The sequence below is a fragment of the Aulonocara sp. 'chitande type north' Nkhata Bay genome, linkage group LG14 (genome assembly GCF_057382095.1).
Source record: "Aulonocara sp. 'chitande type north' Nkhata Bay isolate Kocher_YH1m ecotype deep benthic linkage group LG14, A_spYH_male_GT1.1, whole genome shotgun sequence".
Lineage (NCBI taxonomy): Eukaryota > Metazoa > Chordata > Actinopteri > Cichliformes > Cichlidae > Aulonocara > Aulonocara sp. 'chitande type north' Nkhata Bay.
The window spans coordinates 15,986,122-16,009,665 of record NC_141357.1 but is presented as its reverse complement, the minus strand read 5'-3'; the positions used below and the strand labels follow the sequence as shown (position 1 = coordinate 16,009,665).

The 23,544-nt window shown below is 42.0% G+C and overlaps 1 protein-coding gene and 1 long non-coding RNA gene across 2 annotated transcripts in view; one reads left to right on the top strand and one right to left on the bottom strand.

Moving 5' to 3' along the window:
- Positions 1-12: 12 nt before the first annotated feature.
- LOC147314332 (mitochondrial intermediate peptidase-like) overlaps positions 13-23,544 on the bottom strand; it is a 31,676-nt gene continuing 8,144 nt past the window's right edge. Inside the window, exons 15-20 of the mRNA XM_086261199.1 lie at positions 22,981-23,090; positions 22,728-22,802; positions 22,068-22,184; positions 18,252-18,373; positions 17,383-17,456; positions 13-314 (exon numbers count right to left, since the gene is read on the bottom strand). Of these exons, the coding sequence (XP_086117325.1) occupies positions 214-314; positions 17,383-17,456; positions 18,252-18,373; positions 22,068-22,184; positions 22,728-22,802; positions 22,981-23,090 (599 nt within the window). The 3' untranslated portion in view covers positions 13-213. The remainder of the gene's footprint in view (positions 315-17,382; positions 17,457-18,251; positions 18,374-22,067; positions 22,185-22,727; positions 22,803-22,980; positions 23,091-23,544) is intronic.
- Positions 8,104-15,659, top strand: LOC147314333 (uncharacterized). The gene is made up of 2 exons (XR_015124647.1): positions 8,104-8,458; positions 8,588-15,659. It is a non-coding gene; the product is annotated as an uncharacterized LOC147314333 (long non-coding RNA).

The following is a 23,544-nucleotide window of genomic DNA, read 5'->3' as shown; positions in this document are numbered from 1 at the left end:
GTTTTACAACAGTTTCAGGGTTCTTTAACTTTTTAACTGTGTGCAGCAAGAGAACATGTCAAATATATTAAATATACATTATGTTCATTTGCAGAAAGCATGAAGATCTTTAGAAACCGTGACTATGAAATATGACGGCATGTCTTTGATTTCTCCAGCGTTCTCTCAATCTTTGCCTCATAAAGTTCGTTTCCTTGCAGCCAAAACTGGCCTTCAACCCTCAGAGTCCATGATGAAGGTCTCAAAGTTTGGGTTGAGCTCAGACACGAGCGCGTCCACAAAGTCCCCGATGGTGGGCCGTCTCTGCAGCATTCCTGTCACACACACACACACACACACACACACACACACACACACACACACACACACACACACACACAGAGGCATTAGGGGGTGTTTGCAGGCTGCAAGGAGTGGCACCAGAATTAGTTTGCTGTTTTCAATCACTCCATCTCACTTCATTCATGCTTTCCTTAGTGCTGAAATATTTTTAATCTGATGTCAGAGGAGTGATCATAAAAAAGGAAAAGAAAAACCTTTTGTTTTTTGAGATCCTTTGAAGCAAGTGCTACATTTTTTCTTCCCAAATTAAGCTAAAATCATTTTAGGTTAATGGATTTCAGCTGCAGCACTTTTTTTAATTCCAGCTTCTCTTCCTCAACACTACAATGGATTTTTCCCAGTGCAATGTTGCTCACCATCATCTGCATTTTGAAGTGAAGATTTAAGGACATCACCACATTTTACCACAAAAGCGCCTCAACACATCCTAAACTACTGCAGATGTAGTGCAGCACTTTTTACTCCTCACACAGTACTTACACTGAGAAAATGGGCTCAAACACTCACACCTTAACAGGCCTCAGCTGGTAATAACGTCCATCACAGTATATGCACTAAAGTAACCAAAATGTGCAGATTTCCTGTATATTTACAATGTTTTATATTCTCTGTCTCACTCACATAGATTACACAAGAATTTGTCCAGTGTCGTGGAGCTGAGAGTGAGCTCTGGGAATGTCTGTGTGTTTTCAGAGCTTGTCTGCCAGCTCATGCATTGAGGACTCCCTAGCTCGCTTTACAATTCAGCAGCACGCCCGCTTTGAAGTCAGTTCATTTCCCCTTGTGCAGCTGCCAATGTAAATAGGCACTCTCCCCCTCCCCGTCTTTCCTGCATAGGTCACCTCCATTGAGTGCACGAACACACACACATCCACACACAGGAACGTCTGCAGACACGCATGAATGGCGTCGCAAAGAGTTTCACACAGCGATCCTGAATGTAGACAGATATCAAGATGTGGACACACACACACACACACACACACACACACACACACACACGGGAGTCTGTGCTGTTTCCACCATGATTCTGACTCAGCAGGATTGCCATCTCTCCTTACCCACCAGTCGCACCCTGCCCCTTGGCTACAACGCGAGATACCATCACACAGGGGTCCCTAACACACTGTAACCGCAGGGCCCCGGGATCCCTGTGAACACGGCAGCCACATCACAGAGACGACTCCAACCATAAACTGATAGTCATGTTTATAGAGCCGAAGGGTGTTTTCTCCTTTGACCGCTGCTGACGTCTGTGGCGTGTTTGAGGCAGAGACCAAAATGCATTATTAGATGCTCACAAAGAGTATGCTGAATTTATACCTCAGATCAAAGTGAGCGTTGTAATTTAAGCCCCAACTTTCTTTCATGGAGACTTTAGTTTTCCAATTAATGATGAGAAATATGAGTCGAAGCCCACAGTCCTGTTAGCAGCTCTCTGTGGTCCGTCACGCAGGCTTCTCATAGCTGCGTAAATGCTTTTGAAAATCTCAAGTTTGACCCAGAAGAGTTTTCCTGCCTTAACCTAATCAAATCCCCCCTTTACTTCTCAAATATGCAGCACAAAAATCAACAGAGAAACAGACACAGAGGTACGCACATGTCCTGACATGGCACTTGTTTACTTTGGTTGATTTTTTACAGCATGTGTGCAAACAGAGCTAAGGGCTACTGAGCTGAACTCTCCATACATACATACATACATACATACATACATACATACATACATACATACATACATACATACATACATACATACATACTGCAGCATCACCGTCACTTTATCATAGATTTCATTTCCTTGCTGTGTTTAAAGGGGCCTGACCAGCTACAAGTTTCTGTGGTGTTAAACAAGCAAAGTTTACTCTACAAGACTGATGAGAGATGCACAGGTGCTGGTGGTGTGTGTGTGTGTGTCTGTTGGGGGGGCTAAAGGTGGAAAAGGAAGTGCAATCTGTGAAGGAACTTAGTCAGGTAAACAACAGTTCCCATGCTAGCTGCTCAGCAGCAGCAGCTCGTGGTGTTGGCACACAGTTCTTACGGTACATGACAACAAGCAAAACAATACACAGTGAGGACTGAGATTTTCTCAGCCACGACCCCTGGGAGAGTTGGAGAGGAATGCACAGATAACCTCAGAGTCATAACAACACTGTGGAGGAGTATCTGATCTCAGAAGCTGCCCTTATACATACACACAGGGAGGAGGGGCCGAGCCACACAAGACCCCCCCCCCAGGGAGGAATCACCACACTGTAAAAGAGATGAAGCTCACAGACAAGTATCAAAATGTCAACTGAATACGTTTTTTTTACTCAGCTCATGGTTTTCACTGAATGGAAGCACTGGGTAATTAAAAAGGTACAGTCGGTAATTTTGGAGGTTATGTAATAGAAAAACTGAATATTGTACTCGGTGTGCAATTATGTCTTCCAACAAACAGATGGGTTCTCATAAACATAAAACTAATCCATTAAAAATACATTACAGCAGGTGCTGGTTGATGGAAGACAGCAGCAGCTGGCTGAAAGCTAACGCTATAGAAGATAATGATGGGCTCAAATGTCCTAAAAAAAAAATCACACTTTCAATCTGATTAATAGTTTGATTACATTCTCAAATCGTATGGGAGTTTATTCACCAAGTGTCCAAGTCCAACAATGTTTTAATGTAAGAGACGGTTTCACTAACGCTAGTGTTGCCCCCCCCCCAAAAAAAACATTGGCCGTATTTAAACTGCTGTAAATAACTTGTTGGCTTAGAATCTGTGAAAAAACGTATCAAACCCATCTCTCACGAATGAGATCAAGTAATTTTGAACCACAGAAACCATTCCTGCCACAAGGCAGAAGCTGCTGTTTTTTGGCCAAGTTTTATATATCCCTTATTCATCCAACTAAAAAGTCTCATCGACACTAAAAAGGATGAGACTCTTGACCATACCACATTTTTCAGAGTGATCTGGTTGAGAGAGCAGCAGAAATTGCAACAAATATAAAACAATAGGTTTGTAAAAAGTAAACGAACATAAATTGACACCCGGCATATTGAGACTGCAGTCATATTTACAGCTGAGGTAAACAGCAGACTGACAGCCTGCACTCACTGCAGATGAACGAGGATTGCACTTGAATTAATAGGGATAAGAAAACTGAGTATGACTGAACATTTACAGTTTCTCAGAGCCTCTGGTGATGGCGGCAGCATGCTCTTTTGTTCAACAGACAGCTCAAAAGCCAGTAATATTCATTTTAATGCGATATATAAAAAAGAAAAGCTGAAACCACCAAGGTTTGCCTGAACTATTACTGACATTATTACTATTAATGTCGTGTTTCTTAATATTATTTTTGACATTAAAAAAAAAATACTCAATCGCTGCAACTCTAGTTGATTTTTTGTGATTTGTTCGAAACCACTTTAACAAATCTAGACAGCTGAGATCTACAGATCCATTCAAACAGGGCATCCAGGTACCCATGGCTCACGACGACAGCAGCGCAGAGGAACAGAGCGAGTGGCTCTGCGTCACAAACGGTGGGGAGAACTGTATACTTACTCTTGGCTTAGCACCGAGGAAAAACCAGAGCCAAACTAAACATAGGCTGTGCTTTGTGCCCATTGTTGGTACAGCCCGAGGACAGAGCCTTTGCAGTGTGAGTCATCTCGTATTTAAGAGTTTCCATTTCCATTCATAATGGCACTGACACAGCTATTGAAGAGCGGGGCTTCTAATCATTACAGTCATCTCAGGGCTTGCATCGTTAGCCAACTTGGCCAACGGAGTTTTGGGATGTTAAAAGACAAACTGGAGCCTCAATCGACCAACTGGCCACTGACTACCTGCTCAAGGGTACATCAAAAGTCCCCCTCCTCCACCACACCCAATTTATCCAACTGATGTACAAACATTCGAAGACCCTCTTCTTTAGCGCAACTTCCACTGCCTCCTGTTTTCTTTAAACAGGACAGTGGTTCTCAGGGAGATGGAAAACACTGCGAATTGCTGGCGTACAATAGCCCCTGGTTTTTCCGCTTATGTCACCAGCTATCAGCACAAAATGCCAAAAAAAACAAAACAAAAAAAACAAACCCAAAAAACCTTTCAAGGGCAAAATCTTTTCAGCTCCCTGAAACGACATCCTCAGATATAAAGACGTCCTGACGTGGGTCCAGCCTCATGGTAAAATCTTTAAATTACACTGGGATTTTACATTTCACATCAGTAAATAGATAGCCTGCAAAGAAAAGCTTGTTTATTTACTCAAAGGGTGGTGGGCGATGGGTATCAGTCCAACGAAGGCCACTGTGGCTGGCTAGCAGCTCTGAGTCTGGGTAATGACAGCTCAGGGGACATGAATTTAGTACAAGTGCTCTAAAATTGCAGTCCAGCCTGCAGCTACTGCTGGATGAATTTATCAAAGATCTGAGATGCTGACTAAAAACAAATAAATAAATGAATAACAGAAGTTTGGATGGCATGGATAAAGTCTGTCTGATGACCTCCATGATTTGAGAAAGCAAAATAAATAAAGAAATTTAAAAAAAAAAGGGTGTCTCATCTTATTTATTTATTCTTGCAAAATAACACATTTAATTTGTCCCCTTCAAACAGGCCATGAATGGCATTCGTGTTTCCCTCACAGAACACACAACAGACACTTTAACATTACTGAAAAAACTGAAACTTTTTCATAAAAACATATTGACCTTAACTCTTTGTTATAGCTTGTATTTTTGGTACTTCACAATTTAATAGGCTTCTTTTGAAGGCCAGTTACACCCAGTTGCAACTCCGAGGCAGCACTGTGCTACGTAGGAAATGTGCACAAACTGGAGCGTGCGATATCTAGCCCCGTCTCCTCTGCCGCCTCGTATTCCCCCGGAAGTGTTTGACACCGTTTTCACAAATCTTAAGGTACTTGCTGCTTCATTAGCCGATTCTCATAACTATTCCAAACTTGTCACGGTGTGAAAAGTAGCTACGTCTGTCAGACCTGCAGGCAGGCCCGGGGGCTCACCGCCTCTGTAATTACAGCTTTGAAGTTCAGGAAGCTTTTTCTACAAACCGCACTTAAGACAGGCCCAGAAAGCAAGCAAGACAAGGGTGATGACAAACACTGCACTGGGAGGCTCTTTGTTGAGTAAGCGCACACACACACACACACACACACACACACACACACACACACACACACACACACACACACACACACACACACACACACACACACACACACACACGAATTAAAAAGGAACATCAACACAACACAACCTCTTCATAATTTTTCCAAAGCAACACTTACGTAAAAAATTGCATCAAACAGATTTATTCGGCTTAATGCATCGAGTCATTCTAAAAAAATTTTTAAGTGTGTTTATGCAGACAGACGGGTCTGCTCACCACTTTAGTCCAAACTGAAATACCTCAGCCGCCATTGTTTGGATGGCCATGACACGCTGCCATTTCTGGTCCTCTGAGCATGAATCCTGTGACCTGCTGCAGGTCACTTCTACTGTGTAGTATTTAAATAAATGTTTGATGGATAATACAGATGCTCATGGCTCCCATGCAATTTACTTTGCAGCTTTTGGATGGATTACTATAAAATTTATTGAACATATTTATGTCCCCGCTCAGGGTGAATCGTAATAACTTCGGTAACTCGTATATCTGCGGGTCAGGGCCCCCCAAGGAGGGTCGGGCAGAGAAAATAAAAAGCCAAAAAGCAGACAGATGTGATGAAAAGCAAAGTAAGTTACTCTCAGCACAGGCTCTTCCTGCACTTTATGGTTTGTCATGAAATGTGCTCCAAACAAAATCTATTGTCCACCCTTGCTGCTCAAAAACAGAATTTAATTTTCTTGAACTCGCACTTCAGTTAGCCATCACATCCCATCTGACACAGACTTAAAGTAAGAATTCAGGACAATTTTGGAAAGCCCCCACGAGTTAAACATTTACCTGATCAAACATTGAGTCTGACTCAAGTACGGGCTGTAAATTATGCCTTTTGCAGCTTAACATCTGGACTATGAGGTTTATCCAATCCTCTCCTCGACTTCAGACAGAACTATGCATCACTGTCTCACAAGTGCTGTGGGATTGTACAAAGCACCCCGCCTCGGGGTTTATTACTGATTGTACAAGCAGTCATAAGAACTATTCAGTCACGCTTCCCCAGACAAAGAACGAACGAGGTCCCGAGTCCCTGCTACAGAGCCCGAGTAGATCCATTTTCTGTGCTCAGTGTTTGAGACTATGGGAACAGCCTGGGCCATGAAAGCCCTCTCTGTAGGAGGACCCAAGGTTCAGTTTAGCCAGTCGATCGGCTTTCACTCTCTCTCTCTCACTGCAGTGATGCTGCCGCAATGAATTTAATACCTGGGTTTACATTTCAACACCATCTTTTCCTGGGAAACATCCAGGAGCAGGCAGGGAGGCATCCAGATAAAGACTGGCCTCTGATTGGCCTTTCCAGGTCTGCTCCGGTTCCCCGTGTGCCCTTATGCCCCTTCTACCACCTCACCTAAGGGGGATAAGCAGGGAAATGATACACACCTCCATTTACAAGGCTCTTTGTTTGAAAGGATTATGTGTAATGGGTTGGATCTGGATTCTGTCTCCTTCCTCTAGTGTTCTGGTTTCTGCTGGCCTAATCCCCGCTAAGGACATAAAAAGAGCCATTCTAATTCACTTCAAATCAATTTTCCATTCCTCAATAAGATTTCAGGATGTCTGCTATGAACCCATCAACCCTTCAGCAAAGACTGTGGAAACTTAAATATTTCAGCACATGTGCCGATGTTTTGTAGTTTTTCATCAAAATGGTGAGGTGGCTCAATGAGGGTTCTTTAAACTGCAGAGAGTTTCTGCTTTAGCTGAAGCATTTCTCCAGACAAGGAAAAAAATGTATTATTATAAAATTATTATAAATGCAGGTGCACACAATGGACAGGCTGCCAAAAAATGTGAGAGTGGATCTACCATCTAGCCCTCCCAAGGCTCTTTCATTTGATCTGCATCTTCTGTCAGACAATGCAATCGCTGGGTTAATCATTATTCCCAGAGCAGACGTTTTTTAGAGCCTTCCTTCCCCTGTGACTTGCAGCCAGAGCGATAAAAACCACCATTAAAACTCTGCCTCACGCAGGGCTTTGGACTATAACTAGAGTAGCATTCGCTACAAAGAAAACCATAAAAGCAAATATCGTAAGTTAAGCAGCAGTTAATTGGACAACAGATCTTACAGCGAGGATCTGATCCAATGGTGGTTTTCATTTCAGAGTGTGGGTGCAGCCCTGTTTGGAGCTGTCACAGGAACAATCCAGTGGAGGAGGGAGGGGGTGACCCTGAGGGAGAGATTTACAGTACGCTCCTAAACGTTACCCGATATCACTATCTTTCTGTGTCTCTCTCTTCTCACCTTCTCCACTTTTGTCCTGTCCAGACAGGCCACAGCAACTGCTGGAGGAGGGGTGTAGAAGGAAAGAAAGAAGCATGCGTTTGATTTGCAGTTCAAGTCCACCCTCTTCCAACACCCTGTTTGTGCTTTAATGTGAAAGGCTTCTTCCTTGATGAAGCATTGATGAAGCTCAACTACCCAAACTCCTTGAAAGCACATTACACAGATTTTTTTTCTGATATGGGGGAAATTTCATACACTCAAAAATGTGACTTCTGTGTGATTACTTCAAGTAATAAAAGGAAACTGCTCCTGGACATCATCACATAGGCCCAGTTCCACTCCTAAGTGAAGAAAATATAATCTGAATCAAACATTATTCAGCTTTAAATATTGTTCAGCTTTAAAGTTACTGTGCAACTGTGTAATAAAATGTGTGCTCACGACTTTGGCCTTGAGAGCGATAAGAAGCGAAGAGACTAGAACACCCAAGGCCGCTTTCCTTTTATGGAGTTGTTTTTCTGCTAATGCAGCACTTTCCTCACAACCCCCTCCTGTAAGTTTTAGAGAATATATACCCATCCTCACAGCAAATATTTGGAATCTCTTGATGTGAGCTGTTTTTGAGAGGTTGTCTCTGTCTCAATAAAAGTTCACTGATTCCCCCATCTGCTGCAGGTGTCCGGTTGTCTTCATTCTCCGCCAGCCTGGTTAAGTCAATTCCTCCTTAACATCTAAAAGAACCTATTTAATGAAGGAAGACGGTTCACTTTGTGTTTAATATTATTCTATTGCTGTTGTTGTTTTTTTTATATCCTTCAATTGGCGTCACGGAACAGGATCCGCTCCAGGTCAAACTGGAACGGGAGGGAGGACATCGGCCGTGGTCTGAGTGAACGGAGTTTGGACAAAAGCTGTGTACACACAAAAAACAAGGTAAGCAGACCTTTTATTTCTGCTATATTGAACATTATAAAAATACTTAGTGTCCAAACTCCTAGTAATTCATAACCAAAATTGTCTGGCTTACTTAAGGCTTGTTGAGAATCAGACAAGTGAATAAGAGATAAGTGAATAAGAAATAAGTGAATAAGTGAATAAAGATAAGAGTGAACTGAGGTCTGACCACGGTTGCAGCCGACGGGTTTGCTCTCCGGTGTCGGATACATACCTCAGCAGGTCTGGGACCTTGAAAGGGTTTATTAGTAACGCCTTTCTAAACAAATTAAAAGGTTAAAGGCCTTGAGAATATTTTTTAGTAATATTCTCTAAACTACAGAAGGGTTAGGAAGGCCCAGAGGACTTTATTAGAAAAGATCCTCTAAAACTTAAAAAAAGAGAAGTACTGGTTGGAGTCCATAGGAGGGGTCCCTTTGATCAATAGGAGAAAACGGATCTCTTCTTAAAACCCCGATGATTTTAGTGTTTTAAATGTTTTGATGTTCTGTTTGTTATTGGACACACATAAATACACGCTGAATGCTTGCTGTGGAACACTGGGCAGGACAGTTTGGTTCTCCGTGTTCACAGATTACACAATTAAAGGAACTAGGTTCCTCTTTTGGTTAAAATAATACACCACACATAGAATTTTTTTACACATTTATTACATACATAAGGAGGGTAATGAGTGACTGCAGGTAATGTATGAAGTGTGAATGAGACGTGTGAACAAGGTGACAACCAACTAGCACCCCTATCAGGAAGCTCTAGGCAAGGTTACCCGCCAGACTCCGGTTTGGTAGAAGCCTGGTAACACCTGAAGGGATATTTCAGTGCTGACTCACCTTTAAAGCAGCGCCCCAGCTGATTAGTGCCTAACAGAGGCAGAAACCCAGCTGGCCCAAATTCTCCTTTAAAAGCAATAAAAGAACACTCCTCCATTGACAGTAAAATGGATGGAGAATCAGATCGAGAAACTAATGATGATGGTTGGGGTCCCGGTGTTATTCTTAGCACATTGGGAGAACAATTAACATGTGTTGAGACAGTCATCAACTCCACACACCAGCCTAAAGAAGCAAAACAGCTGAAAGATGCTTTTAAATTAGTCAAAAAGTTAGGGGTAACCTCTTCTGGCATATGTCTATGCGGGCCCGTGTGTAAATAGAACATAAATTACCGGTGTGTGTAAATAAAGTGTAAAATAGTGGTATAAACTGTCTGTTGAATTTCTCCTGAGTGTTGAAAAAAAGGAAAAACTCTTTTCTGCTCTCTCTGAGAGAGGGGCTGTGTGTGTGAGACAGGAAGTGTGCATGCCCATAGAAGGAAAGAGATGAGGTAAACTCTGTGCAGATAGACCGAAGTAAAAAAAAAAAAGGAAAAGGGTCTCTCTCTGTCTCTGTGAGAGGAAAAAGGTGGGGGCCGAGTGAGCCCGCGGGGCCGAGCGGGTCCGCGGGAGCGAGCGTGTATGCTGTATGAGGAAGAAGGGAGTGAGAGGGAGCGAGTGAAAAGAGTAATCGAGTATTTGGTGATTTTTTTATTATTTCAGAGGCACTGGGTAAGAGTTTTGACTTTAGCTGTGAGAGTTGTGAAAAGAGCAGGTTTTTCTTTTGTTGTAGACTTTGAGTAATCGGTGTTTTTCTGCCTATTGTGCTGCGTGGAAGACACAGAAGTGTAGAAATGTTTGTGGTTTATCTTTGTTTGACGTTTTATATAGGGTTGGTTGATTCAGGGTGATTTCTCCCGTTCAAGGGAGGAGTTGCATTGTGGTTATGTTAAAGCTTTGCTGTAGGGGTATGTGTGTGATTTTGTGCTGGCTTCGCATGTTTAAATGGATGCATAGAAGTTTGTCAGTGAGAAATTGTTATGGTGGGGTTTTAAAGTTAGTAAAGAGTCAAACAACGCCCACTGTTTTAAAAAGGCCCAAAACATCATAAAAGACACCTCACATCCTGGCCACTCCCTGTTCGAACTGTTGCCCTAAGGCAGACGGTACAGGGCAATCAGAGCAAGGACTAATAGACTCAAACACAGCTGTTATCCAACTGCAATAACACATCTGAATACTACAAAAATGTCCACCATGCCACTCTTGTGTTAATCTATGCACGGTCTGAAGCATGACGGTGGGAATACTTAGTATTTTAAGTATTCTATCTATTTTATTGATTGAATTTTATTGTTTTTTTTATATTTGATATTACTAGGGATGATGCAATGATCGGGGACCATTCTTAATGTCGTCGGTCTCATGACAATGACAATAAAGTTTTTGATTTTAATTCTGATTCTGAAATACACCCTCCTCAAGAGTTCAATGATTTAGGCAGTTATGTTTATACAAATACTAAATGTATGTTTAGTGTCTTCATACAGGTGTTTTTTCTTAACCTGGAAGCCTGAGTACGGCAGCAGAAGACAGGCCAAGCTTTGGCTAAAATTCACGGCTGGACACCAGAGTTGTCCTCACCCCTCCCGGTAAAACAAAAAAGAGAGAATGTAGTTTGAGGCGGGTTTTTCTCGCTGAACTGCTCTGGGTGCTGTGTCCCTGAATCTCACCAGTGTTAACCTCTGGCGGAAGACATGGAGAAAAGGAAAAGATGTTCCTGGTAAATCACTGAAACAAATAAAACCACACACAACCAGACAAAGATATGAGAAGGGTGAGGAACAGACACATGTGCGTGTTAGAGACATGCCTCGTTTGAGAAAAAGTTAAAGTAACCCATATACAGACGCACCCATACATGCAATGAAGAAACAGCTTACATACATGTGCACGTACATGCAAGGTTAAAGTAGCGACACTTAACATACACCTGTTTTTAAATGATATAGTTTATACATTACTGACAATTAAACGGTTTGGGTTGCAGGACAACAACGTAACGTCAAAAGACAAAGACACTGGTCTGAGGATTAAGTGAGGACACGACAAATTTAGTGGTTAAAAGGGTCGACTTGGGACATGTTTTTGTTGATTGTTTAAGACAAATGACTACTGAATGATAGGAAATTCCTTTTTAGGTTTCTAAACAGGATCTTAAGAATTTTAACACGTACCTGTGTTGTCCTGTCAACTTGAGGGGTTATGAGTTGATTATAGGGTGAAAAAAAAAAAAAAAAAAACAAAAACAAAAAAGGGGGGAGACGAGATCTCGTTGTTTCTCCCCTCTCGGGATAACACAGCCAACACAGCACAGCCAACACAACATCATTTTCCTGTTCGCCTGTTTTGTTTTGTTTTTGTTTTTTCTGAGAGCCGAAGCTGACCTGGACTCCTACCCTCCCCTCTACCATCGTTGCCCTCTCCGCGACCATCTTTGACCCTTTGACCCCAGAAGGCCACAGCAGCTGGACTCACAACAACAACTTGAGGATGTCAACAGTGCTGCAAAAGAGTGATCTCATGCAGCAGAGACGGAGAGCACTAAACCTAAAGCCCGTTTCACTACACGGGGGAAATTCCCAGGCTGCGTCAGCTGACAGAGCTGTGACGAGACGCGCATTAAGCCCGGAGGAAAAGGGACGGTGAGCAGAAGGATGCTGACCTCTGAGAAGAGCCGAACAGCAGAGCTGCAGAAGGCCGTGGAGACCATACAGAAGCAAAAGGGTCAAGGTACAAGGAGAAGATGCGGGCAGCTGCAACAACGGATGAAAACAGACCCAAAGAGGAGGGGAGGACCCTAGGCCATGCGTCAGGCCGCTGGTTTACCTAAACTACAGAACAGGAAGGTGATGAACACAAACATATACCAACACACGAACACACACTTCTGCATGCGCCTACTTAGAATGAAGGGAAACACACACATGAACACTTATGCACTTGTTGAGGGAGTAAAAACTGATACATACCCATGCACTAAAATCAAAATGTTGATTTAATTTACTAAGAAGTGACACACAATGCTCCAGCTGCTGCAATGAAGAATGCTTTACTGACAAAGGCTCAATGCTGCACACAACAAAGTCAAATACAGAATTTGCTATAATAATAAGCCCAGAGGGCATTTGTGTGGTCTGGGGGGCAGAGTCCGGAGCGGTTTGGTTATGAAAATGATGCCCGTGCGAGATATCTGGGGCTTAAGGCCTCGACTTAATTGTTTACTCTACACTAAAAAGAAAAGAAAACACTCTGAGCAGTGGTGCAGAGTGAAAACGAGGAATTAACAGTGTGAGTTTTATTTCAGAGCGCCACGTCATTGTGATGGAGATTTAATAAAGGAGGAACACACGGACAAAGAAGAAGAGAAGGGGGGGCAGCCCTTGAACGCGATTGCCTGAGGCATTAAAGTTCTGTACTAAATTCTGGTTTCCAGTGTGAGAAAAGTCACGCAGTGCCAGTAGTAGAGCTAGGTTGAGTGATGATTCTAAATTACTGTAAGTAAATCATCGTACACCGTTCAAGTTTCATGAAAACGGGGATCTAGACTTTGTTGAACCCTAGGCAATTTGAACAGGTAAAAGTCGAGTGACCAAGTAGCAGTTGAATAAAAGTCATTGAATAAGTGTTGAAATAAACTGGCAGAATTAAGAGAATTAAAACATTTCAAGAGCTCAACTTACTTAATGGTTCAATTTTGTTTCACGAACGCAAAACATATAGGTTTATGAATATGAAAAGGTTGAGGTGGTGTTGATTTGACTCTGTGTAGGTTTAGGTTGGTATTTTTATTGATGGGAAGAATATTCAGTGACAAGTCCTAAGACCCGGGCGTCTGCATTTTGTTTTTGTTATTTTTCATTTTATTTTGTTTTATGTTTACTGATTTTTGTTTGTGAATCTTTTCTTTAAGCAGATCTGCATATCGGAAATTACAAGCATTACACGTCGGCGAGAAAATTGTTGTGAGTGAGTTTCTCCGCATTGAAATGGGTTCTGGAGGAAACACTTGTGGGGACAATTAGAAACGAGAGTCCCTGTTTAAAAAAAGGATTCGGCGAGGTAATCCAAACTCAAGTTCTTGTTTCTTTTTGAGATGACGTCATTTTGCTGAGTGTGGAAACTAGATGCGACGACAGGTTTCACTATCAGCAAAGAACGGATGAATGGATGAAAGACTGGGAATAAAAACAAACGGACTGACTGGTAAAAGATGACAAGACTTGACCATGACTCAAGGTTAACCACCTCCACCTAGATAGGATAAAAGGGTGGATGAATTTATGTGGGTTTCTTTTACAGGAGTAGAAGGATGACAAAATATTCGAGGATGAGTGAACCTGTAAATGCCATTTTTGTGTCTTGTGTTGCTTACAGAGGTAACTGCGCAGCGTTACCATTTACATTTTCTTCCCTACAGGGTTACAGTTTTAATGTTTTTCTATTACAGGATTTCTGGGCGGATGTGTGAAGAAACGGTGTTTATGGGTTAGGAGTTGGGGATGCTATTACACTGTATTCTGGTGAGAGTGTTGGGGGAGACACACCCTGTCTTGAAAACTGTGATTCTTTTACAGGAAATGTTTTATAGCACCTATGGAATGAGGATGCCTGACTACGGTCAATGTGCTGCTAATGTTTGCTTTGCTTTGGTGAGAGGGGTGCAGTAGAAAACAGACAAGTGACATGAAAACAAGTAATAATAACAAATAACAAATTTGGGGACAGTTTGACCTAGAGCCCACTAACTGGCCATTAGGGGCTCTCTCTCTCTCTCTCTCTCTCTCTCTCTCTCTCTCTCTCTCTCTCTCTCTCTCTCTCTCTCTCTCTTGGAATAACATTGCCCAAAGGGTGAATAAAGCAAATTGTGGCAATAATAGTGATTTAATGATTGGAGAAACCTGAACATGATACTTGTCTGTTGAGCTGAATCGTTTATTACTCTTATGATTTTCCGGTGGGACTATGAAGATTTTTTGGTACAGATTGCAGGTTGTTGCTCTTTAACTCCTAGAACACGCCCTTGGCGAGGTGGGGGGAACTGGACCACCTTTCTGTGCCCCATCATCCTCTATTAGACGACATCCAAGCTAAGTAAACATGTCTTGGCCCTTTCCCCCTGAAATGACAGGCAGGCAAAGATGTTGCGTCTTTGTTTGCTTCCTGGCCCTGGGTCTCATTCCCATTGGCATAATCCTGATCTGTGAAGGGCCCCCGACACTTCTGACACCTTCAAGTTCAAAAGCTTCGCCCCCTTATGACAGTCCCAATCTGACAAATGTAGCCCCTAGGGTCTTGCCCACCACTTCCTCTCCAGTTTTACCATATTCACTTTTGAATGTCCTTAGCAGTTACCGTTCTGAGTTTATTTTACGGTTGATTTATTCTTTCACATTTTCACGTTTATATCTCTCATTATTATAGTATACTCTGTACTCTCCACATTTTTATCATTACTTATGCTTTTTGGTTGCTGAGTTACAGGAACTGTTAATTTTGTGTCACTACCCTGGTTGCACTAACTCGTTGTACCCTTGTGTGCAGGACAGCTGTTACTGCTTTCATCGGGAACCGAGACTGCTTGCAGCCGACCCCTGGGCAGGGTGGTGCCTGGACTCTTTTCTCCTCATCTGCAATGACAGATAAAGACAAATGAAAAGACCCGAGGAGTTTTTCGAGCCAGGCTTCGACACGTCTCTGTGTTCCTTTGATTGTTACTTATTTTTGTGTGTTGACCCATTTAAGATGGGTCAAAAGGGGGATTTGAAGAAAATATAATCTGAATCAAACATTATTCAGCTTTAAATATTGTTCAGCTTTAAAGTTACTGTGCAACTGTGTAATAAAATGTGTGCTCACGACTTTGGCCTTGAGAGCGATAAGAAGCGAAGAGACTAGAACACCCAAGGCCGCTTTCCTTTTATGGAGTTGTTTTTCTGCTAATGCAGCACTTTCCTCACAACCCCCTCCTGTAAGTTTTAGAGAATATATACCCATCCTCACAGCAAATATTTGGAATCTCTTGATGTGAGCTGTTTTTGAGAGGTTGTCTCTGTCTCAATAAAAGTTCACTGATTCCCCCATCTGCTGCAGGTGTCCGGTTGTCTTCATTCTCCGCCAGCCTGGTTAAGTCAATTCCTCCTTAACATCTAAAAGAACCTATTTAATGAAGGAAGACGGTTCACTTTGTGTTTAATATTATTCTATTGCTGTTGTTGTTTTTTTTATATCCTTCATAAGCAAGGATCGTTTCTACTACAAATGCAGTTTGATGAGTTTGCAGCCCAGCTTGTCACTAATTTTTATACCTCAAATATCTCAAATATCAGCATATTTAAAATAAAAACGAGCGCTAACATGCTAATCATTAGCCATCTCGAATTGGGATTAGCATGCTAACAACGGCTAATCAGCACTAAAAAGACAGTAAATTGTAGGATGGTGAAACTGTAAACCCTTTCATGCATTTTTATTCCTTACTAATTGTTAATTAATAAATTAATAAAGCATATACTTAGCTTGCCTTGTGTCCGGCTATACTCTTAAAGACACTTATGTTCCAAGGAGTAACCTCCTGAGATTAAAAATGAAGTCAATGCAACAATGGCGAAAACTGCAGTTCCTCTAGGTGCCTCGTGGCACCTAGAGACAGATAGCTGGAGACCCAACAGTTGAGTAGCCATTCCTGTTAATGCTGCATTGGTCACATAATACGCTGCTGCAATTTCATCACACAACCACATCCATACGGATACATCAGCACTAAAAAACGTAAGCAAAGACACTGCCAGTTTAGTTGGTGCACTCGCAACGTAACAGGAGTCCCATGTACCACTGTGAGAGGCCGCTGACATTTGACCTTATATGGGGATTGGATAAAAGTAACCAGATCATCAAAATGATTATGTTTACTGTGACACATTCGTCATAAATTGATCCATTTGGTGCCAATAATCAAACAAAAGGAATGTGAATGTTATGGTGTTACAACAAGAAAATTGAGTCACAGAAATCCTGAAGATTTACTGAGAACGACGAATCTATTGAATAGTTACTGGAATATTTGAGTTTGTTTGATCTGAAACACAAAAGTGGTCCGGTCTGTGTTTTCAGCCCTGCAGAGTCAGCAGCGTTAAGCACTCAAACCTATAATCAAACATTTCGGTCTTTCCCTCCTTCATGATCGCCTGTGTACACAAAAAGCACTAGGAGCCATATCGTTATCTTTTTAATTATCTTCTTTAGTTAACCTTTAAAAGCAGATCAAATAAGGGCTGGACTAGCAAGGGGCACTGTGTAACTGCCGCAGAGTGAGCTCGCCGAGAGCAGGACAGGCTTTGGGCTGACAAAGCTCCTGTAAACAAAGATAAGAGACCTTGGGAGGTGTGTTAAACTAGTAAACATGTACCACGGTGGAATCTAAAGCGCAGAGTGGGACAAACCATAACAGTGGTAGCTGTGACCACCTGAAACAACAGCAGCTGGATCAGCAGCTTCCATCTTTCTTTTAAGTGAGGATGCCTTTTCTGCTTCATATGAGAAAAGAAAAACAACAAATCCAAGCAGGAGTCACACTCTCGGCTGTCCAGCAAGTCAAAACAAATTTTGTGGCACAACCTGCAGTAATTAGACACACCCTTTTTAAAAAAAAAATGTAAAAAAATTCATGGGGCAAGACGCCAATGGACTGACAACTCCATAATCTGGGAGGAAACCTCAAACTGTTGGCGCAGAATGGCGCTTTACAGATGTTTGTGGGCAAACATGATATTCTATTAGTATTTGTGACAAAAAGATTGAACCTACCCTCCACCATCAGCATGGGCTCCTTAGCTCCTCCGTGGGCCAACATCTCCCGTCGGTACCGCTCACCCATTTCCCTAAGAAAGAAACCAAGATGGAAGACAGGCAGGGAAGAGAAAGAGATACGGTTACAGACACCTGTATTCACCTGTCAACCCCTCCATCACTGCTGCTGCCACTGGGAGCCCAGGGCCAAGTCTGCTAAGTTGTCTGTAAACAACAGACAGGTGATAAAAACAACAGAGCTCTGACAACTGCAGGTGTTACCGAGACGAGGTAAAGGAGGCCAGGGGGACAGACAGACAGACAGAAAGGGAAACAAAAAGAAGTGAAACTGCTGCAGGGCTCAATGCGATGCTGATACGATTAACGGTTGATTTTCCACAACAGAACCTTATTGCTTTGCTTGTCCGGGGCAAATGCTTTAGATAGAGGAGGATCTGGTAATGTGGATGCTGCTGTGTGTCTGTGAATCACAGCAGATGCCACATTCACATTAAAGCCAGGGCTTTGATACAGATGATATGAACTATGTTTCTGCAACTCTTCACCACCTGTACTTCAGTTTCAAGGTAATGTAGTCATTGTTAGGAGGACTCCTCATTCCAGCCAATTTAGTATTTATTGCCCTTATAAATAATGAACCATGTGTCCAGTTAAATATCTGCCTCCCTACAAAAATAATTCCTCTATTCGGTTCTCTCAAATAAGAACATCTTTAACTCAGCGAAAGCTCTGATGGTTTTATAAGACATATATACATATACACACACACACACACACATGTATGTATGTATGTATGTATGTATGTATGTATGTATGTATGTATGTATGTATGTAAAATTTAACAGTATGTTAAGCTTCGGTCTCACCTGTTTAAAGGATCCTCTATGAAGCATTGTTTCCACACCATCGAGGCCACCGCACGTGACATGAGGTAGGAGTAGTACTTGGCCCCGTACCCAATCAGGTGGCTGAATCTCAGCTGCCATGCCTTAAGAAGAAAATGAACATTGAACAAAAAAAAATAAACAACTGTATCACTTTAAAGACAGCGAAGCCAATCCTGCCAATCCTGACAAAGCTAACGCTAGGCTAAACCCACACGGCTGCAACTTTCCTAACAGCATCTGTCGCGTGTCACCGTATCCAAGGTGACACGCGACTGTTGCGCCGGACAGATTACTTTAAAAATGCAACTTTAAAATCTGCTAATGAGTAAAAACAGCAGATTTTTTTGTAGCTATTCACACTCCATCAATTTTAAAAATGAAAAAAATCATTCGTAATCAAAAACTAAATCATGAAGACTGGGCACCTTACACCAAAACAAATAAAAATGGGTAAAATAAAAAGGATAGAGTGAGGTTACCCTACGGCCTGGCAGCGTGCACATCTCACAAGTGCTCTTTAAATGACCATAACTCCTCCGTCGCCATTAGTGCCAAAATAAGAGACAAAATGTCAACTGTTTTGGTAAGAAGAGAAGACAAGCTTTACGCAGATATTCGGTATGTCATGGTAGAACAAAGCATCTACAAAGTACTGCTGTCTATCGCCGACAGAAAAATCATCTGTTTGTCTCGTTTAGGGAGACATTTTAAAGGGTTCCTGTATAAACACTGAGGTGATAAAAGGCCAAACACCAAACAGTTTGATGTCTTTAAAACAGTCATATTTGAAATAACCAAGGTGTAATCGAGCAATCTTGGACAACCTAGCTATAATCTAACTTTACATCTTTTCGTGTCTGCACTCAGTTCAGCTCATATTTCTAATCTCATTACTTCACCCTTTAATATCCAGCCCTTCATGTTGACACAACCTGCTCTGAAACATCCAGACAGTCAGACACATAAACACCTGCCAAAGTACTTCAGAGGCGTTTGTGGTAACGCCTGCTTCAGTCAGTGACTCAGGACCAGATTTTGCAATGACTACACCCTGACTACAGACCGACGAGGTGAAAACAACACGTCAGTAGATATTAACAGAAAGCAGACTCATAAATACGCCAAACATTCTCAATCTTTTGAGCTGCCTACGTCGTCTTCACTGATGATATTAAACTGGTGAAATGAATACAAGTTTCCTTGAACAAACATCTTTGACAAACATTAAATCACATCCTGTCAGGTCCTTTTATAAAACGGACAAAACATGGAAATTCCTAACAGCTAGAAAGCCCCGTTCGCTCCTTTTCTCCCATGTTGTTGCCTGAAGGGGAGCTTCTCCATATCTATAAAGACGAGCTCCTTTATGATCTCTGAAAACGGCGACACTGGGAAATTCAGCTGGCAAACATTCAAACATTCAGCCTGCTAGAAAAGGCAGCAGCTGCTGTTGTTAACAAAACATAACAGACTGCAGACGCCTCCTTGCACATCCACATGGGGGGGGAAGCAGACTTCATACACGTTAAAGATTTGAACTCCAATTAAAGTGAAATAATCATGAAACTGAGGGATGTGCTTGCAGACTGGTGCCCAAGAAGCTTCCAAAGGATCGTCTGACATCAAGGTACATGTTCTCCAGCAAAAAGCCAAATAACGCATTAGTGTGGATAAAAAAAATCTTAAATTCTTTATGCTGGGAAACATCTATTAAACTCACGTTTGTGAGAAGATATTTAAAAACCTACTGATGCTATACATCACCCTTAACATAAAAAGGTTCATCTTTTTTTCAGAAATTTGAATAATAAAGGGATATGAATGTAAAAAAATAAGACAAAGAGCACTGTAGGTTGTAAGCTCTAAAACAACTGCTTTTTGAGAGGAGCTGTGTCTGCTAAACTAAGCGCGGTTGCTCAACAGCATGAAAAACACTCCCGTGTTGACTTGACAAGACTCCTCAGGGCTGTAGTGACTTTAATAAGAGTCGATAGCACTCCTGAGAGGAGTCACGGCTCAGGAAAGTGTGGGTTAGAGAAGCAGGAACACAAATACAGGAGCTCGGATCAGCTCTTTCAAGTGCTATGAAATAGAAAATGTAGGCCGCGCTAACAAATGCGATAACACATCCAGAAAATTACAAAAAGCCTGCTTTAATTTGTTTTAATTCGGAGGCTCTTTGATTCCTCTGTGCTTCCTGACTGCTGATGTTCTGCTACTGAAAAACTGTTTGGTAATATGTCGCAGTCTCTGACAGGATGCTTTAAGTACTCATCACAAAGTGCCTTGATTATCAGGCTTTCAAGCTTCTCTTTGTTTTCAATCCCTTCGTCTCACATCAAATGATTATCGTCAGCTTTTCTGAGAGAGTGCGAGCGGGTCACATGTCAGCAAGATATCCTTTTCATCCTCACATACAAAAGGAAACTGAGTAAGCCCTTGCTTTTTACTCTGCTCCTCTTCAGTGTCAGTTAAAAGACATTTTTAGGTCTTTCCAAACTCGACTTGTGAGAAGAACGTGAGCCGTCGCATACACATCGACTCATCCTCTGGGGAAATAAAAGGGACAGCATTGCAAGTGTTAAAGGCACGGATTAGCAGTTAGAGAAATGTCAACAAAAGCGAGCAGGACACCTCGCTTTCTGCCTCTTATTCCCAAATATTATCTTCAGCTCAAGAGTGAGCATGTGGTCTGTGTTACTCGCAGCTGATCCTCTCACTCTGTACACAGCGGGAACTGATAGCCCTCCTCTATAAACTATACACATGTCAGCATCACCCTAATGTTTATAATCTGTGGCTCTCCGTAACCCATTAGCCACTCCAAACTTCTCTTTACTGCGGAAACTTTTTCCTGAGCTGCGTTTCCATGAAGGCAGTCAGACAGGGATGGATTCAGAGGGTAAACCACACAAAAAAGAACATTTTAAGGATCTAAACAAATCTGTTTTCACTTGCTCCGATCCAATCGTGATCTAATACTCGACGTTTAAGTACTGCAATCACCCTCAGTTCAAATGAGGAAAGCGATCTCGCTTGTGGTTGTGGCTGTGCACACGGAGGCAAAGTGCCTGTTAGAGCTTCCCGTATGGCTTGAAAGCTTGAAGAGAAATGACTGCGACAGTGGGAAACTATATAACATAAACCGCAATCTCCGGAGAGGGAGCTACAAAGCGAGCCACGTACAGAGGAGTGGGAGGACTCCTGTGAGGAGAAACGCTGGCTGGGACACGGTCGTCCGGGCAGAATATACAGCAGTCCTGTAATCTTTATTCCTGATGGCAACCCCACATAATTACAGCCCTGAGTAAATGCTGTATGAAGGCCATTTCTGGCTAAATTATGACTGTTTTTGATTCCCTTCTGTCTCCTGGCCTCATCCTCCTCAGCCCACAGCTGCTAAAGTGGGGGAATAAAGCACTTTTTTCATTAAAGAGGAGGGAGGAAGAGGCTCAAATATTTCCCCCTGGGAGGGTTCATTTAAAGTATCCCCCTGCTTTGTTATTTTAGCAGCCCTTCAAAAAACAGCTTTAATCCTTTAAACACTGCTGTGCCTGGGTGAGAGATAAAAAACCAGTGAGAGAAAGAGGAAGGACAGCGAATAAGAAAGGAGAAGTGAGTAGAAAGTTAAAGACTAAAAGGTTTCTGTGATCTCATTAAATGGGTATCAAAAGAAGAGCACAGAACCCTAAATTATCAACAACTTCCAAGCTTGTATTTTATCCTGTAGTCATGACGTCAGAGACCATAAGTCACGGGGGGAGAAAGGGGAAAAAAAAGGTGGTCAGGCTGTACCGTGTTGGGCGCATAAGGCAAGCCGTAGAATTTCTGCTGCATGTCCTTCAGGATTTCTGTGGTAGAGCGGTTCTGTGGTTCGCTGTGGTAGATCTGATCCAAGACTGCATAGAAAATCTACACAGCAAGAAAAAAAAAAGCAAAAACAATCACCAACGTGAAAACTCTTAAACTGCAGAAATAGAATTAAATGGTGACTAATGTGACATGAATGCCCATTAAACTTTTAACATGTTTTGTGGTTGTCTTGTTTGAATCAGTTTTAGCTTTGTAAAGAAAAACAGATAAGCAAGGAGCACAAAAACAAGAGCTTTCCTAATAAAAAAAAGAAAAAAAAAGGGATAAAGGCTAAAACAGAATGGGAACCAATCAAAAAGATAAAAACAAAACCAAACCTTTCATAGCCACCAGATGCTGTTTATGAGCAGAGAAGGACTGTTCTTTATCACATCAGCTCCTCAGGGGTTTTTTTATGTTTTTTTATGACTTTTGCGCCACGGGTGTTAGTATGAGATTTTCAGTTGTTGTTTTTTTTCTTAGGGGTGGGCGTAACACTAAAGTAGTGCCACACAAGCATCATAAATTAGCTGACACGTGTTATGGATGGTTCCTGCTGTTGCGTGCTCTGTGACAACGTACATGCAAAGACATTAATCTTACCTGCAACTGGGTGTCTGCAGCTCCACACACCTTTTTGGACTCACACAAGCGAGCCACCATACTCTCGGGTAGCGGCTAAAGAGACGATAAAACTGATTAAAGCTACAAATGAACAGAATTTTCATCTGAAGCCTTCATCCTGCAAATTTTAATGGCAATGCCATGACCGTAATATTTCATCAGAACATATTTCTGTACTTTATCGATTCAAATCTGTCCTCAGTTTAAATCGTTTTGAGTGTTTAAGGTTTACCTTTCCAGTTTCATAGTGCCGTGCAAACTGGCTGATGACTCGGTAGTCGGTGGCAAAGTATTCCATGAGGATGGAGGGGACTTCAGCAAAATCAGTTGCACATCTGGTTCCTAGAGAAGGGATGAGAGACTTTAAAACAAAGCAGGATATAGGTGACTTTATTCTTGGCTGCTTAAGTGCTTTGGCTTTTATGCTTAGAGTGTTAAAAACGAAAAAGTGAGCCAGAATGAGAAACCAAAGTCTTTACAGCCCCAACCAAAAGTCAGAATCAATACAAGTCCTTGTGATCTTGTGACACTCAGCAATATCAATAAGTAAGCAAAAGCACATAGGGCAGGAATAGATGTGTAGAACAGAGGTGAAAAAGAGCAACTGTCATGAGATTTACACAACACAAACTTAACCAACATGTCTAAACATTGTGCCCAGTGAAGAAACAACCTCCAGTGCAGTTAATAGATACTGTTGTCAGGCTCAAATAAAGGCTTTGGGATCTTAAATTACTACTGAAGGTATCTGCAAACCAAACCATATCAAATGACAGCGTTAGCAGCCAGCTATCAT